The following is a 14,888-nucleotide window of genomic DNA, read 5'->3' on the forward strand; positions in this document are numbered from 1 at the left end:
ATCAGTGGGAATATGATGATTCAACCGAACATGTGAGTAGTTAAACTTGACAAAAGTCCAATCTTGTTTTCCCCTGCTGTCATCCTCTGCATGAATGGCATGTGTCTTTTGTGCATTAGGAGTTCAAGACCTCAAGGTTTTAAGCTTGAGCGCTATTTCAGCTTCTTAAGATATTTACCTTTAAAACTGTGGATGGAATCCTTGACTAACACTAATACTGACCTTAAAGGTTTGATTCTGATAAAGCTATTTTAAATTAAGCTCAGCGAAGTTGTTTTTTTACCAACGCTTGTTAACACTATCCTTTTCCACTGAAGCATGCCTCAGTTTTCAGTATATGCTGAGAGAATGTGTCTGTTGTGTCTTTCGTGATGATTACGCTGACATCACATCCCATTATATCTCTGTACTTGCATGTATCTGCAATAATCCAGTGGGTGTCCTTCAACTAAAGTCCTGGGTCTTTACAGGAAATGATCATCACAGAACTGCAGGCTGAGACCACATATTCAGTAACTGTGGCAGCCTATACGACAAAGGGCGACGGTGCACGCAGCAAGCCCAAACTGATCACCACCACTGGCGCAGGTATTGTAACTGTGACTGCTGACAAATCTCCTGTGGTTCTCTGCTAATACACTACATTTTCACATGAAACTGCATTTCTGCTCTGTGAAGCTGTGAAACTGCAGCCAACGAGGGAAAAAAAGCACGAGGCAAATATTCTTGTCATCGAGCGTGTAAAGTGTGAATGCAGCTAATTGCTGTCTCATTTATTGCAATAACTCGTACCCAGTGGTGTGACACAGCAATGCTGTAGGCATTTTCAAAATAATGAAAAATGGAGAGGAAGTGAAAGAAAGACAAGAAAAAAAGAACACCCAAATTCAGCTCTTGCACTCGCTGCTTTTGACAGTGTTATACCATGCTAAAAGTACTTGGCTGTACTCACAGACAGACAGATAGTAGATCAACTGATATTGAATGCCTGTGTACCAAAAATATGATAAGATGGAAACATGGTTCTCCATATTAAGTTGTCCCTTTCTCTACTGATACTGTCTTAGTTCCTGATAAACCACGGCTAATGGTCAGTACAACCAACATGGGCACAGCTCTCCTCCAGTGGCATCCCCCAGCATTAACCCATGGTCCCTTGCAAGGCTACCGCCTCCGTTTTGGCCGCAAAGACGTGGATCCACTGACTGTCATCGAGTTCCCCGAGCGAGAGAACCACTACACTACCAAAGAGATCCATAAGGGAGCCTCATACACTTTTCGCCTTTCCGCGCGCAACAAGGTGGGCTTTGGCGAAGAAACGGTCAAAGAAGTCACCACAAATGAGGATGTCCCAAGCGGCTACCCTCAGAGCATTACAGCAGAGGGCGCCACCACCTCCACCATTCAGGTTAGCTGGCAACCTGTTTTGCTGGCAGAGCGAAACGGCCAAATAGTGAAATATGCTCTGCAGTATAAGGACATCAACAGCCCACGCAGTCCCTCGGAACTCTTCATCACCGCCCCGGAATCAACAGTCATCCTGGATGGCCTTAAGGCAGATACCACTTATGATATTAAAATGTGTGCCTTCACCAGCAAGGGCTCTGGTCCCTATAGCCCAAGTGTCCAATTCAGGACACAGCCTTTGGATCAAGGTAGGACCAGTCCCTGAACCTTTTTAGCTCTTTCCCTTTTAAAATCAACCTTTCCCTGCGCAGCCCTTTCCAACCACAGCAGCTTCCTCTGAAAGCCTCAAATGGCAGAAGTTGACAAAGTCTGGAATCAACCGCAAGACTTTGGTATTAACATATTGCCCTACCCTTAGTCTCCATAATCTAAGAATGATTTAATAAACTCACATGGAGTAAGTATGTATGTCTTTTTGTGTCTCGTCAAGCAAAGGTCAGTCATTAATTTAAGAGTTGGTGTTGGTAAGGTAAGAAGACAGTGTTGAGTTCAGTGTAGTAGTGATTTCAGCCTGGTTTTGAAGGAGACATTATCAGGTAAGCACCGGTGTGGGACCAGTAGAGTAGATAGATAAAAGAGGATGTTTTGTGTCTAAATCACCTGCTCCCCCTTTCTTTTAGCAGTGTTTGCAAAAAATTTTCACGTGAGAGCTGCCATGAAGACATCCGTGTTGCTGACCTGGGAAATCCCAGACACCTACAACCCAGCTCAGCCTTTCACTGTGAGCACTGCCTAGATAAATAAACCATTTCCATATGTATTACTATGATACAGAGAATGATTCAGTTAACATCCACAACCGAAACTTCACATAACACATCAACTCATTCACACACAGATCCTCTATGATAATGGGCAGAGTGTGGAGGTGGATGGGAAGCTAACACAGAAGCTAATCACGGGTCTTCAGCCTGAGACACAGTACTCCTTTCTCCTAACCAATCGTGGCAACAGTGCCGGAGGTCTGCAGCATCGTGTTTCCACCATGACGGCCCCAGACATCCTCCGCACCAAACCATATCTGATTGGTAAAACCAACTCAGATGGTATGGTGACTGTGGAGCTACCATCAGTGCAGACATCTGAGAAAATAAGGTGAGTAGAGATGATTAAACTGAAGGTGATTTCTAATTGCAGCCCCCTAAACGTCAATGATTCGAATCATCTGTCAAGGCGCCCTTGAGCCCTTGTCAGTCAAATCAATGCACTTTTCTTAGCTCTGTCTTGTACACAGACTAACTGGCAGGCAGTAAATTTTAACAAACCTAATCAACTCCAGGAGTGCCATCCCTGAGTCGACTTTGATTATCCAGATCCCAGATGCTGCCCGACTTGTAATTGCCAACTTGCATTAAGCATAATATGATTTTAGAATTTGTTGGATATGTGACTTGTAAAGACATCACAGACAGTTGAACTTTCTCTTTCCATTGCTGATGTCCACATTACTAACTATTCTTTCTTACTGATGCACTGTGAATGGAAATAAAGAAGATAACTTGATAGCTGCCCTTGTCAGGGGTAATTCTTCCAAAACAGAGTCATTTATATTCATCCCTACATTTCAGTGTAATATCCACTTCACCTCAGTCATTACACACTGAAACAGCCCGACTCATTTAAGCGCACTCCTCTAAGCCCTATAAAGTCTCTTATAGCCTTTCAACAAAGCCCAGGGTTGTCAGAAGGCCAAGGAGCACATCCGATTGTAGACTGATGCTTCAAACCCATCTTGGGTTTTTTGATCTTGCTGGATGCACTTGGCCCAGTGTCTCCCATGCCAGAGCTTAAGCTAATTAGTTTCCCATTAGCCTGCCACACTGCCTCCCTGGCTAAAGCTAGCTTGTGCGGTGCCCAACCAGGAAGCCCAGAAAACTCTGGCAGAGGCCGTTATCTCTCCTGCCACCCTGATGAAGGGATGAAAATCCCTCTAATTCTGTATCTTTTCTGCGTTCGCAGAGGTCTCCTAATTAGCCCACGGGGGGCCTCAGTGAGGTGTAACCGTATTGCCTGACTTCTCTGAACATGCTTAAATTAAATAGGAAACAGGGGAAAATAGCCCCAATAAAGTGATAAAGAATTGCATAATTTGCTAATGGCATGATTATGCATCATTTTTCATCCGATTCTGCTAAGCACTCCCTTCCCTAGTACAGGCTGACATGGTGGACACTGGGCAATGCTGTATTTGTTATTGCTGTCATACCCCGTTTTGCCAGAAACAGCGACCACTGACATGCAAATAGAAGCTGTGAACTTGTGTCTTTTGAAAGGTGGCAGTGATCTTTGACCTCATGTAGATTATTTATGTACTGTCTTTACATTTTATTTTCCAGGGGATACTACATTGTGGTAGTGCCTCTGAAGAAGCAGCGCACTGGCAAGTTTTTCAAACCCTGGGACAATCCGGACGAGATGAATTTGGAGGAGGTAGGTTTAAAGGATGAGCTGGTCAGAATGACTCAGGTTACCAGGAAAGAAAATTGAAAATATGGCATGTAAAATTCCAGTGCTTTTTTTCAAGATCCAGTTTTTGTACACAGCCTTCTAATAGGGCCGACATAACTGTGTGCACATAGCTCACATTTCTTTTCTGAAAATTGGGGGGAGAAAAGTTGAGGCCACTAAGAGGGCAGGAGGAACAGGAGATGAGTCTCGCTGATTGACGCAAATAGCTGCAGAGAGCACTGTTCATATGGAAATGAGAACATGAAGTAGCCATCAAGTGCACTGCAAACTCAACCCCCATCCCCACCTCCTCCTCCTCCTCTTTGTGTCTGTGGTAATTACCTGAAGAGCTGCATCAGGCCTTCATGTCTCTTCTCGTTTCAGGCAAAGCTAGGCTACCGCGTATGCACAAAACACTTGACAACTTTTATATTTAGCCGATTGAGATAATTCAGGAGTTTCTGCACACTGCAGGTATGATTTAATGTGTTAGCCAACGAAAGCTTTTATCACTATGTATTGTTGGCTGTGATTACATTTTAGGTATTCCTTTAGATGCAGTGTCAAACACTGAAAGCTAATGGTTCCACACATTTGCTGCAGCATATACTGTAGTCTCTGTCGTAGAAATGTGTAGAAATGAAAACTTCTCAGAAGTTATTCCCCTTCAGGTCACAAAAAATTAAAATTCAGCCAAGCATTCTTCAATAAATCAAATCCTCTGGCAAATTCTAACTTATTCTGAAACTGTGACTTTTAAAATATTTATTTCAATTGTATAAACATCACAATACATCACGTGTCTATGGGGCCAAAAGAAAAAAACACACCATGTCTCATCTGGCATTGGCTTTACAGCTCATGCCTATAGGCCCTTGTCTGTAGCCTTGACCGATTGCCCAAAAGTCGCCCCTCTGTCAGAATTTATTTGTTTGTCAATATTGGCACTCACCTTTTCACAACTTTTCCCAAGGGCAGCTAGATTTAGCCGTGTTGACAGGAGAGATGATTGAAGACATTATCGGGCAGCACCAACAGCCCTGCAGCCAAAACAGAGCACACACAAGAACGCACACACAATGTGAATGACAGCCACACACGGCGTGCGCGCACACACTCATTCGTGCACACAAGTGAGAGATATGAAATCAGACGCCCAAACAACTAGCCAGGCTTGATTAGCATAATTATGATCCACGCTTTGTACTGGAAGTTTAAAGTCAGATGGAACAGACTTGTATGAAGGGCACATTTGATCAGTTTCTTTCAGCCTATTAGTATTATTATTATTATTATTATTATTATTATTATTATTATTATTATTATTATTATTATTATTATTGTTATTATTATTATCATTATTGTTGTTGATTGAAGGAGCAAAGGTGGTATTTTTGGCTTTAATATTAATTATCTTGGAGACTATGAATGTTGAAGAAAAAAAAATCATTGGTTTGATATGTAATAATTCCCTTCGAAAGCTGGCAGTGACATTGGAAACATGTTCAAGTGTTCAAATTTTTTGGATAATCCCTGCCAATAACATACTCGTGTTTTAATTTTGAAAGATAAGGTTTGTTATGCTTGGCAAAATGTAGTTTGAAGCCATTTGTTGATACATAATGTAATTCATCCTCGCTTTGCACATCATTCATTCATATTTATGAAAAACTGAATTGGAAAATAAATAACAATGTTAATCAAATCCAGCAAAAATTAATTCCGTCTCTTTTCTACTGTTTGAAGCTGTTGGATAATCCTCAACTGTTTTATATGCTGGGAATCCACACAATCTTTTAATCTCGCAATCTTTTGTAGTCAAAAAAACAGATGAAATAAGTCATTGATCTTTTCTGTAATGTTCTGCCTATTGCAATCAGCGTTTTCAGCTCGGCAATCAGAAAGAAATCTAGATAGACAGATCTGGCGTGGATGTGTTTTAATGTGTGTGCCGTGTTATCAACTGTCTGCTTCTTTACTCCTCGCTGTAGCTGCTGAAGGAGATAAACCGTACAAGTAGAGGCCTTCGATTCCGGAGGCAGGCAGAGCCCAAAGCCTACATCGCTGCTTCCTTCATAGACCTGCCCAGCGACTTCACCCTGGGAGATGGAAAGACCTACAGGGGCTTTGAAAACAAGAAACTCCAGAATGGCCAGGAGTACATCTTCTTTGTGCTCGCTGTTTTGGAGATGTCTGAAAACGTAAGTCTGCTATCATTTATTATATCCATTACTTGAGTTCAGCTTCAAACCCTGAGCTTGTTCGCCTCTTGGATACCCCGTGCTTGTGATCTTGAGGTTTTTGTGCTAGAAACTGTACACGTAAATAGACAGAGAGGGTTAAACCCACTGCATCACAGCAGTGGGTCGGAGTTTGCTTCTGGTCAGATGTGTTACTCGGAGCCCTTGTGAGGCTTTGACTTAAAAACTTAAAGCTGCAGCTGGCCCAAGAAGCTGACCCTTAGCTGCTTTGGGGAGGAGAAACCCCTTAAGACCTTAGCTGATCGTAAGAATACCTCGATAACAGCGCTCCTCTTTAATTGCGTCCTACGTGCGGTCCACCTTATCTCCGCTGCTGCAGCTAGAGTGTGTGTGTGTGTGTGTGTGCGTGTGTCTGTCTGGACTGAAGACCCGAAAGCCGCATGATTAGGCAGCTGCAGGCGTGATGATGGATTTGATGAGCTGCAGGGTCTATAGTGTTGCCTCGCGCTCTCTCCACTAACCCTGAGTTCAGGTAGAGCAAAACGATAATGGCGAACGGAGGGAAATCTCTAATTTGCCCACTGAAGCATATATTTTCATCCCACAAGACCTTTTTTTTATCTCCTCATAGAATGTGAAATAGTTCAATCACGGCTCCTGTATAGGAGAGATATTGAAGATAATTCTGATTGGTCAAACTGAGGCTTAGCAGAAATTACACAGCAAAACTTTGAATTGGCTTTTAATTTGTATTGTTGGTCATGCTGCTTTTGTCAGAGTCTTGTTAGATAATGCTCTGTCGTGAGGGTAAATTAATTGAAGTCTCGCAGTAGTGCTTTGAATATGTTGAGCTTAAATATGTCTGGATCTACTGTAGCCTTTGGCATTCAGTCCTGGGTGGTAACGTGACATGAGCAAGAAAATATCTTTCCAAATCACCAGATTATAGATAAAATGATGGAGCATAGAACTGGATAAAGTTTACTATACAGAAGCAGCATATGGTGGTTGGAAAAAAATAACCACAGATTCTAATGCTGAATATTGATCAGTGTTTGTTTTCCTTGGCTCAGATCATGTACGCCACCAGCCCCTACTCCGACCCAGTTGTATCAACTGACATCGATCCCCAGCCGATCATCGACGAGGAGGAAGGCCTGATCTGGGTGGTGGGCCCTGTGCTAGCCGTTGTCTTCATCATATGCATCGTCATTGCCATCCTCCTCTACAAAAGGTGAGGATATGAAATAATAATCTGAATATAGAATTAGAAAAGCATAACTGTTTCATAAGTGGAGCAAAAGCACAGGAATCCAGCACAGATGGGAAAACTACCTCAACACTTAACATAAATACTACAGACAGTACACATTATTACTTTAACATGTGTACTTAAAATTCATGTAGAGCCACTCAATATTTATGTGTGATCATTTAATATTGAAGACTCATGACACCAATACACTGCCACGCGCAAATCTTCAATTAGCACATTGGAATGCAGACACTAAATGTAAGATTTTAACTTAAAGCCTGAGGCGCATTGATCTTCAGACTATCAATGACCCTCACTTTCAGCACCACACACACACACACTCTCTCTCTAAATCTCAAATGAGTAAATGCAAGCATACAGCTACCCTAACTGTTAAGCCATCAAATGCAGACGCCCACAATCCTTCACACAGACACGTGTGTTGACTGAAAGTTAATCAGACACATCCATCTACCCCCCCTGCACGCACAAACACACACACACAAACACATGTAAAACTGTGGAGAACACTCGCGGTAGTGCACTTTCGCACCGAATCAAAACAGCTTCTTTTTTTTTTTTGTCTGAAACCCCCTAGTGGTAGCGAGACCTCGTGCTGTCACTGCTCATCAGTCAAGCGTAGGAGGGGAGAGCTTTGACTATCTGCTGCATGTCACTGCATGTGTGTGTGCAGCTTTTAGAGAGGCCCTGGGACCTGGGCAAGCATCCCAGCCAGCCCAGCCCCTCCCCCTCTTTTACTACTACCCATTCCACGAGGGAGACTAGCTCTGGATCTCGACTCTGACCTTATGATGCCCTCCTGCTTTGCAAGGATACACACATATCTTACATGCATGTGTCCAGACACTGATATTTTCCCCCTGTCCTTCTTTATCTCATCTCTTCTCACCTTTTCCATGAGGCAAATTTTCTGCAGAGTTCATTCAATCAAATGTCCAGTCCTAAGCAGAATTTCACAGTAGTCCTCAAGAAGTAATTTGGTGAAGGTAAGATTAGTTAGTGAAGAGTCAGCACAATATAATCAGTAACAGCACCAATGCTGAAGACAAAAAAATACATCAATAGTAGTGTAATGTTAGAGGTTTCTGCACACAGCTTTACTCCCTTACACCTTATTGTCTTTGGATCCTATTCATATCAAGTTTTGGATAACACAGAAGGTGAACTGAAAGTGAACAAAGACTGTGTGTGCGGGGGGTTTCAGACTTTCTATTTGTGGCAGGCAGATTTACACATCGATTACCAAGTTGGTGTCACCGCCACGTTAGGGAACATTCGGTGCATAACCAGGAGATATTTCTCTTGTCAAGATCAATTTTTATGTGGCAGAATGCTCCTCTTGTGCAAAACAAAGGGCAACAACCATGTTATGTTGAGCTCTGAGAAAGGACATGGGAATAACAATGTGCAGCTTCATCAGAGAGAGACATAAATCAGAGTCATTCATACACCTACACAGAATAATTGAAGCCACGTCTGCTACCAAACTAATAGATTTCCTAAATAAAAGGGTTTTAAAATGGAAGCACGCACTTAATGATATATGCTCGATATATACATATTCATTCAAAATTATGATCGCACGTGTTCTCATTTATAATACCACATGCATCGGTCTTGAGTATGCATAATTCTTGATTTCAATAATGTTAACAGTGCTAAGCTTATTTGCAGGGAAAGACAGACACAGCAATTAGGAGTCAAGAGAAGACTTTTATGCTTGAACAAGAAGCAATCAGCTGAAACTGCTTGAAATAGCAGAGATACAATGTAGGAATCTTGGATGCACCTGGGAAACTGTAGTATTTGAAACAAAGAGCCCCAAGGCGGCATAATTGAGCATAATCTCTGAAGTGAAGCATCACTAATCTTGCACGCAAAGGAAAAACTGAGATATGATTGGTATCGTTTGTCTCCTATAAAGTCAGTCATTCACTTATTCTAAAGAAACGTTTCTGGAATTCTCCGTTACATAAGCCAAAGGTCTTACCACCTAATGTTGTGTCGATATTTCTTTCCTTGCTGACCAATGGAGCAGCAAACCAGACAGGTAAGAGTGAGAGAGAAGTAGAAAATAACTAACTCCCTTTAAATCCCTTTCCTCCCTAATTGTACAAATTATAACTAAACACACAGAAATTGGTTGCCCAGTGGAGTTGATGTCATTCGTGAAATCTTAGTATGTGCTTAATCAAAATGAACATATGTTAAACATGTTACGTACTGTTAGCAAAGCGACATTCTATATATAACAGCTGTCAGCAGGCAATTACTGAGATATCAAAGCACATTTTTTTTATTTTTCCCATTATAAATCTTTACATTAATTGTGTCAAAAAATCCACTGTATTACTTTTCCATTGTACGTACAGTATGTTGTAATTACTAGTGACCAAAATATTATCCATGTCAGTGGCCAATTCTGTGTTGATTCTTATAAATGAACAAGCCATGTTATTTCTATGAAACTGACATATGGCATCTTGTAGCAGAGGTGACAATGTTGTGCACTGAAAATGTATGAAAAATAGAGATGCACCAATTCATCAGCTGATATTGGCCTTGTTGACTGCCATCCGCCTACCGGCAAATAAGATGACATTCACCGATGGCAGTGGTCGATGTTTTTCTGTTGTGTCACATCAGTTGTGCGCAGGAAAAAGCAGGGCTCCACACTAGCGGCATCCCGTCACCTTGGGTTCATGTTTGGGATGAACAATGATTTTCCCATGAGACCCTTCCTGATGAAAGGACGCAGTAAACTTATAATTGATGTGTCAGGGGACGCAACCTAATTTTTTCCCTTATAATGCTACAAATACATGTTGAAATCGGCAGTAGGAGAGTTAGTTAGCTTTAGCTGTTAGCAGCCGGTGACCAGAAGTTACACCATGATGCATTCAAGCTCTATTCCGAAAAAATAAGCATTGGGCGAAGGTAAATTTTAACATCATCATCATCATCATCATCATCATCATCAGGTGCTCACATTTAATGTTTTATTTTTGGTGAAAAACTCCAACAAATTATTGAAGGTGATTTTTGTTGAAGGTTTCACAGCAATATATAACAAATATTAAACAGAGAACTATGATAATATATATCCTCCTGAGACCCTGCGTCCTCCTATGAGGACATCACATTTTTGGTTTCCTGCACCTTATACTTTGTTTTGCTTAAACATAGGCCTGTTGTCCTCATTTGTGGACACTCTTTTGCCCCATCTAGTGGTAGTTAGAGAAAAATACACTAATCCATGTAAAAACAAGATGGTAGCCATCTCTGCAAAGTTAGTCTGCAGCAGATCCCAAGGTCCAAAACCTGATCCCATTTTATGGTTCAAACTTGCTTATATATGATTAATAATGTTTGTTGTTTGACAAAACTACCAAACAAAAGTTCAGGTCTCAGGAGGACATGTATATAGTAAAAAGGCTTTTGAAGCAGTTGGGTTTTCTAAAAGATGTTTATTGTGTGAAAGACAGTTGTGTTAAATGTTATTTCACAAACTTGTATGACCGATAAAGTTACTTTAAACAAAAATATCTTTGTTTCCCTGGCACAAAATGGGGAATAAATAACAGCAAAAATAAAATAAACAACAACAACAACAACAACAAAAAAACATCGGTATCAGCTATCGGCCAAGTTGTCGTTTCAAACAGTGTATGTGTATAGGCCCAGAATTGGTGCATCCCTAATGAAAATGATACTCTGCAAATATGTGTCTTATAACTGGCATTCAAAATACTTTACAACATAATACAATCCAGTACACAGCCCTGCAGTAAATGATACCTTTGTGAAGCATGTAGCTTTTTGTTTGTCTTGTTTCTGTCTGTACAGTAGCAAGACAGGGGTACAATATACAGCAATCTAAATACCACCCCTAACAATGGTTTCAGGAGTACTAGAGTTGACTTGACACCCTACTGTATCTGACACCATCACTGACAATTGAACATTAGGCTGCACTAAAGGTAGCATTTAAGGGTCAAGGGCTATTGTATTGTATTGTATTATATTGCATTACACTGTGAGGTAATGATGTTATTTAGTCCACCCCCTGTAGCCTTATGTACAGAGAGATTGCAATCCTGTCACCTCCTTAATTACATATTTGCCTGCAGTATTTATTAGACCACGAGGCAAGCTGAGGTTATACAGTAAGAGTTTTGAGTGCCAAGCCCAAAAAAAAAAAAAAAAAAAATGTGCTGTTTGTTCTGCAGAAAAAGAGCAGAATCTGAAGCTAGGAAAGGCAGTCTCCCCAACAGCAAGGAAATGCCACTGCATCATCCCACTGACCCTGTTGAACTTCGACGCCTCAACTTCCAAACGCCTGGTATGTATTCCAAATGATGTCTGTCTCATACTCTGTGAATTCACAACTGAAAGGGATGCCAATGCTACTGATTGCTCGCTTAAAGGAATAATTTATATTCACAATTAGATTTCTCACCCACTGCCGACATTGAAACCTCATACCATGACGTCCTAAAAAGTACCCATCAATTCTGCGGCGAGATTGGCACTACACAAGTGAGCAGTTAGACAGTGCAGGTGCTGGTAGACAGTGGACAGGTGCTTAGAGAAGGCACAGAGGGTCAAAACTGACAGTTTCCTCCCCGGAGACACTTCTCAGTGGAAAATGAAGAGGCAGAAATGCAAGCTTGACAGTTTCATGGCAGCTGTCGTCTTCCTCTGCACCTGGGTTATCCAGGTCATCAAAACTTGTCATGCTTACTCAGAATAGCACAGTCCTGCTTGGATGGTATCCTGCTGCTAGGAGACAGGACGCAGCATTGTGGAAGGTGAGGGAAATACAAAATGTGTCATGGCTCTCTGTGTTCCACTTTGTATGCGTATGGACAGCAAGGAGAGAGTGGTGGCAAGCTGTAAACACTAGTGTTTACTCGATCTGACCTTTAGTGCTGAGGTGAGTGGTGGTCAGTGGTCGTGCATTGGCCCAGTCGTGTGGCCTTTTCTCGCCTGGGGGAATGATGGGAGTCACAGTCCATTTATCACCCAGAAAGGAGGTATGCATCTTTGCCCCTGTGCCAACCGAGACAGACACATTTAACTGCCGTTTGAGTTCCTCTGGCACCGACTGCTTTGGGGACAGGTGTTCAGAGACTGCCAATAATGTAGTAATATCAAAGCCATATTTTTCAGGTCAGCTCGTATGAAAGGAGGATGAATTATCCCTGCAGGCTCATTTTTGAAAAAAGATTATGCATATTTATGAAAGCTCTTCAGTGATGTTAGGACCATTACTGGCTGTTTCAACCTGGCAGAGGGGTATTTTTCCTTTTGGCTCAGAGTGATCTCAACCATCCACCCACTATTTCACTTGCCTCTCAAGCCATCAGTTTTTTTTTCCCCCAACAGCCTTTCTGAGAGCTTGGCTCTCTCGCTGCTCAAAAAGGACCAAACATTTCCCCCCCCCAACCACGTGACCACTTTCTCTCAAGTCCTGAAGCACTCCTACATTAGACCACCTCTCTCCCCTACTCTCTCTAGCCTTTCTTCCACCTCTTTACCCCTCAATGGACATTTTCATCTTAAGGATGCTTGATGTTTGAGCGACGGTGTTGGAAATGGTACTTTCATTGTCCCCCAGTGGTGGAAATGGATTTTGAGTAGTGGGCTGCAATAGAAACACCCTTTACCGTCTTTCAGAGACGTGAGAGTGGGTGGGAAAACGAGGCACAGCTTCCATTAGCTAATGCCCACTTGTGCCGGCAACCAAAATGAAACATCACCTCGGTGGAGAGAGAGTGACTGTCATGCATCTGGTGTGTCAAAATTCTCAAGTTGCAGATCTTTGGCCATAGGCTGGGCTTTGAAAGCATGTACAAAAATGTGTCTCAGTGAGCATCAGTGCTGTTCAAACCCTACATGTTTGATTGTTTCCCTACACCTCTTGAATATGCTGATGACACACCGCGACTACCACCTATATTCAACAATGTCAGTTCTACATAGTCAAAGTCAAGTGCACTTAACTGCAGACTATGCAAGTGGTATATCACCATGTCAGCATCCTCAGGTTAACGTGAATGTCAAATAATATCCTTTGGTTGCTCAACTTTGATTCGTGCTGCTAGGATTTTTATTCCCTGTGCGCTTTCTTATTTCCATGAAATAAGCATGGTGGCATAGCCCAGCTTCTAGCATGATGATTTGTATGTTACTAATGAATGTCCCATTTAGAATACACATAAATCATTCAACTACTTCTTGTCACATTTCAATTTTTTACCTTCTGTTTGTTAAAGAAAGTAGTCATCACATTGCTAATGACATCTGCAATGTATTTAATTACACCGCCGTTTCCTCCACAGGTTCAGGTGCGTCCAGTCACCCCAGTAACCTCCATTTGTCAAGTTAGTTGGTCTCGATTATGCATTTGACATGGTTTTGTTTTGTTTTTTGTTTTTTTTTAGCTTTAATTCCCTTCTTTATCTTTTTTCTGCCTAGTCTTGTATTCCCATTCACATCTAATCCACCTGGTGTTAATGCTACGTCATCACAGGAGGCGGAGTTTGAAATGACAGCCTGAAAACATGTCATCACTCAAAGCAGACATCAACATCTGGCCTAACATTTTGAATGTTTTTTGTTTGTCTTTTGGGATGTTTGTTTGTGTCTGTGTCTTACTGTCATGCTAACTATCCACCGCAGCTTTCCGTGTGAATAACGTTTTTCTCTCTCAATAGGGAGAGTCCCAGTGGGGCAAGTTGTGCTCGGTGACTTCTCATTGGCTTCTGTGTCCATATTCTCTTTATGAGCATGGCCACTGCTTTGAGTGAACAAACTAGCCTAACAAGATCCACTCTTCCATTCCCCCTGTTAAACACACATGCTGCTTATCTAATGATTCACTGTTGGCTTGTGCTTGGGTGATGCCCTCTTAAAAGACTGCTGGCTGACCTTCAGTCCATCTGATTGACAGGTATGGCTAGCCACCCTCCAATCCCAATTATGGACCTGGCAGATCATCTAGAGCGCCTGAAAGCCAACGACAACCTCAAGTTTTCACAAGAATATGAGGTAAGTGTCAGGGAAGTCCCAAGGTTGATTCGACAATTGTTATAAATGTTGTAGCAAGAGTGGAGCGGCATAAAGACAAAAATACAACTTGTGGAGTGTTATATAGGAGCATGCACCAGGTGCTTAAATTACCAGCTCTATAAGTGTGGTGGGCAAAACCAGACAAGGCTGTATATAAGGATGGATGACACGTCTCCACTTCCTCCCGCTGTACAATAATGAAACCAAAATATCCTGGATTTGGGTGCTGCCATCTTGTGCTGCTGATGTCATTTGGAGCTACAGTCTGCTCGGTAGCAATTGGAGCCACACTATCAAGTTACCATTCATAAACCTATCCTACTCAATCGCGAGCAGTGCCAATAATCCGGAGCACACTGACTGACACACACAGCTGTCACTCCTGATGTCACACCCCCTTTTTATAGCATCAGATAACTCAA

The 14,888-nt window shown here is 42.0% G+C and overlaps 1 protein-coding gene across 49 annotated transcripts in view; it reads left to right on the forward strand.

Annotated features, from left to right (window-relative positions):
* ptprda (protein tyrosine phosphatase receptor type Da) overlaps window positions 1-14,888 on the forward strand; it is a 428,165-nt gene that overhangs the window by 392,086 nt on the left and 21,191 nt on the right. For 16 of the 49 annotated variants that reach the window (XM_033651569.2, XM_078164091.1, XM_078164077.1 and 13 more), the window contains 12 exons: window positions 6-32; window positions 471-588; window positions 1,068-1,655; window positions 2,088-2,188; window positions 2,306-2,562; window positions 3,804-3,897; window positions 5,907-6,116; window positions 7,190-7,350; window positions 9,431-9,442; window positions 11,622-11,734; window positions 13,737-13,778; window positions 14,348-14,445. In XM_033651569.2, the coding sequence (XP_033507460.1) occupies window positions 6-32; window positions 471-588; window positions 1,068-1,655; window positions 2,088-2,188; window positions 2,306-2,562; window positions 3,804-3,897; window positions 5,907-6,116; window positions 7,190-7,350; window positions 9,431-9,442; window positions 11,622-11,734; window positions 13,737-13,778; window positions 14,348-14,445 (1,821 nt within the window). The remainder of the gene's footprint in view (window positions 1-5; window positions 33-470; window positions 589-1,067; window positions 1,656-2,087; window positions 2,189-2,305; window positions 2,563-3,803; window positions 3,898-5,906; window positions 6,117-7,189; window positions 7,351-9,430; window positions 9,443-11,621; window positions 11,735-13,736; window positions 13,779-14,347; window positions 14,446-14,888) is intronic. The other 33 variants (XM_078164079.1, XM_078164092.1, XM_078164083.1 and 30 more) reach the window with 17 other exon arrangements.

The sequence above is a fragment of the Epinephelus lanceolatus genome, chromosome 22 (assembly GCF_041903045.1).
Source record: "Epinephelus lanceolatus isolate andai-2023 chromosome 22, ASM4190304v1, whole genome shotgun sequence".
In the NCBI taxonomy this organism is placed as follows: Eukaryota; Metazoa; Chordata; class Actinopteri; order Perciformes; family Serranidae; genus Epinephelus; species Epinephelus lanceolatus.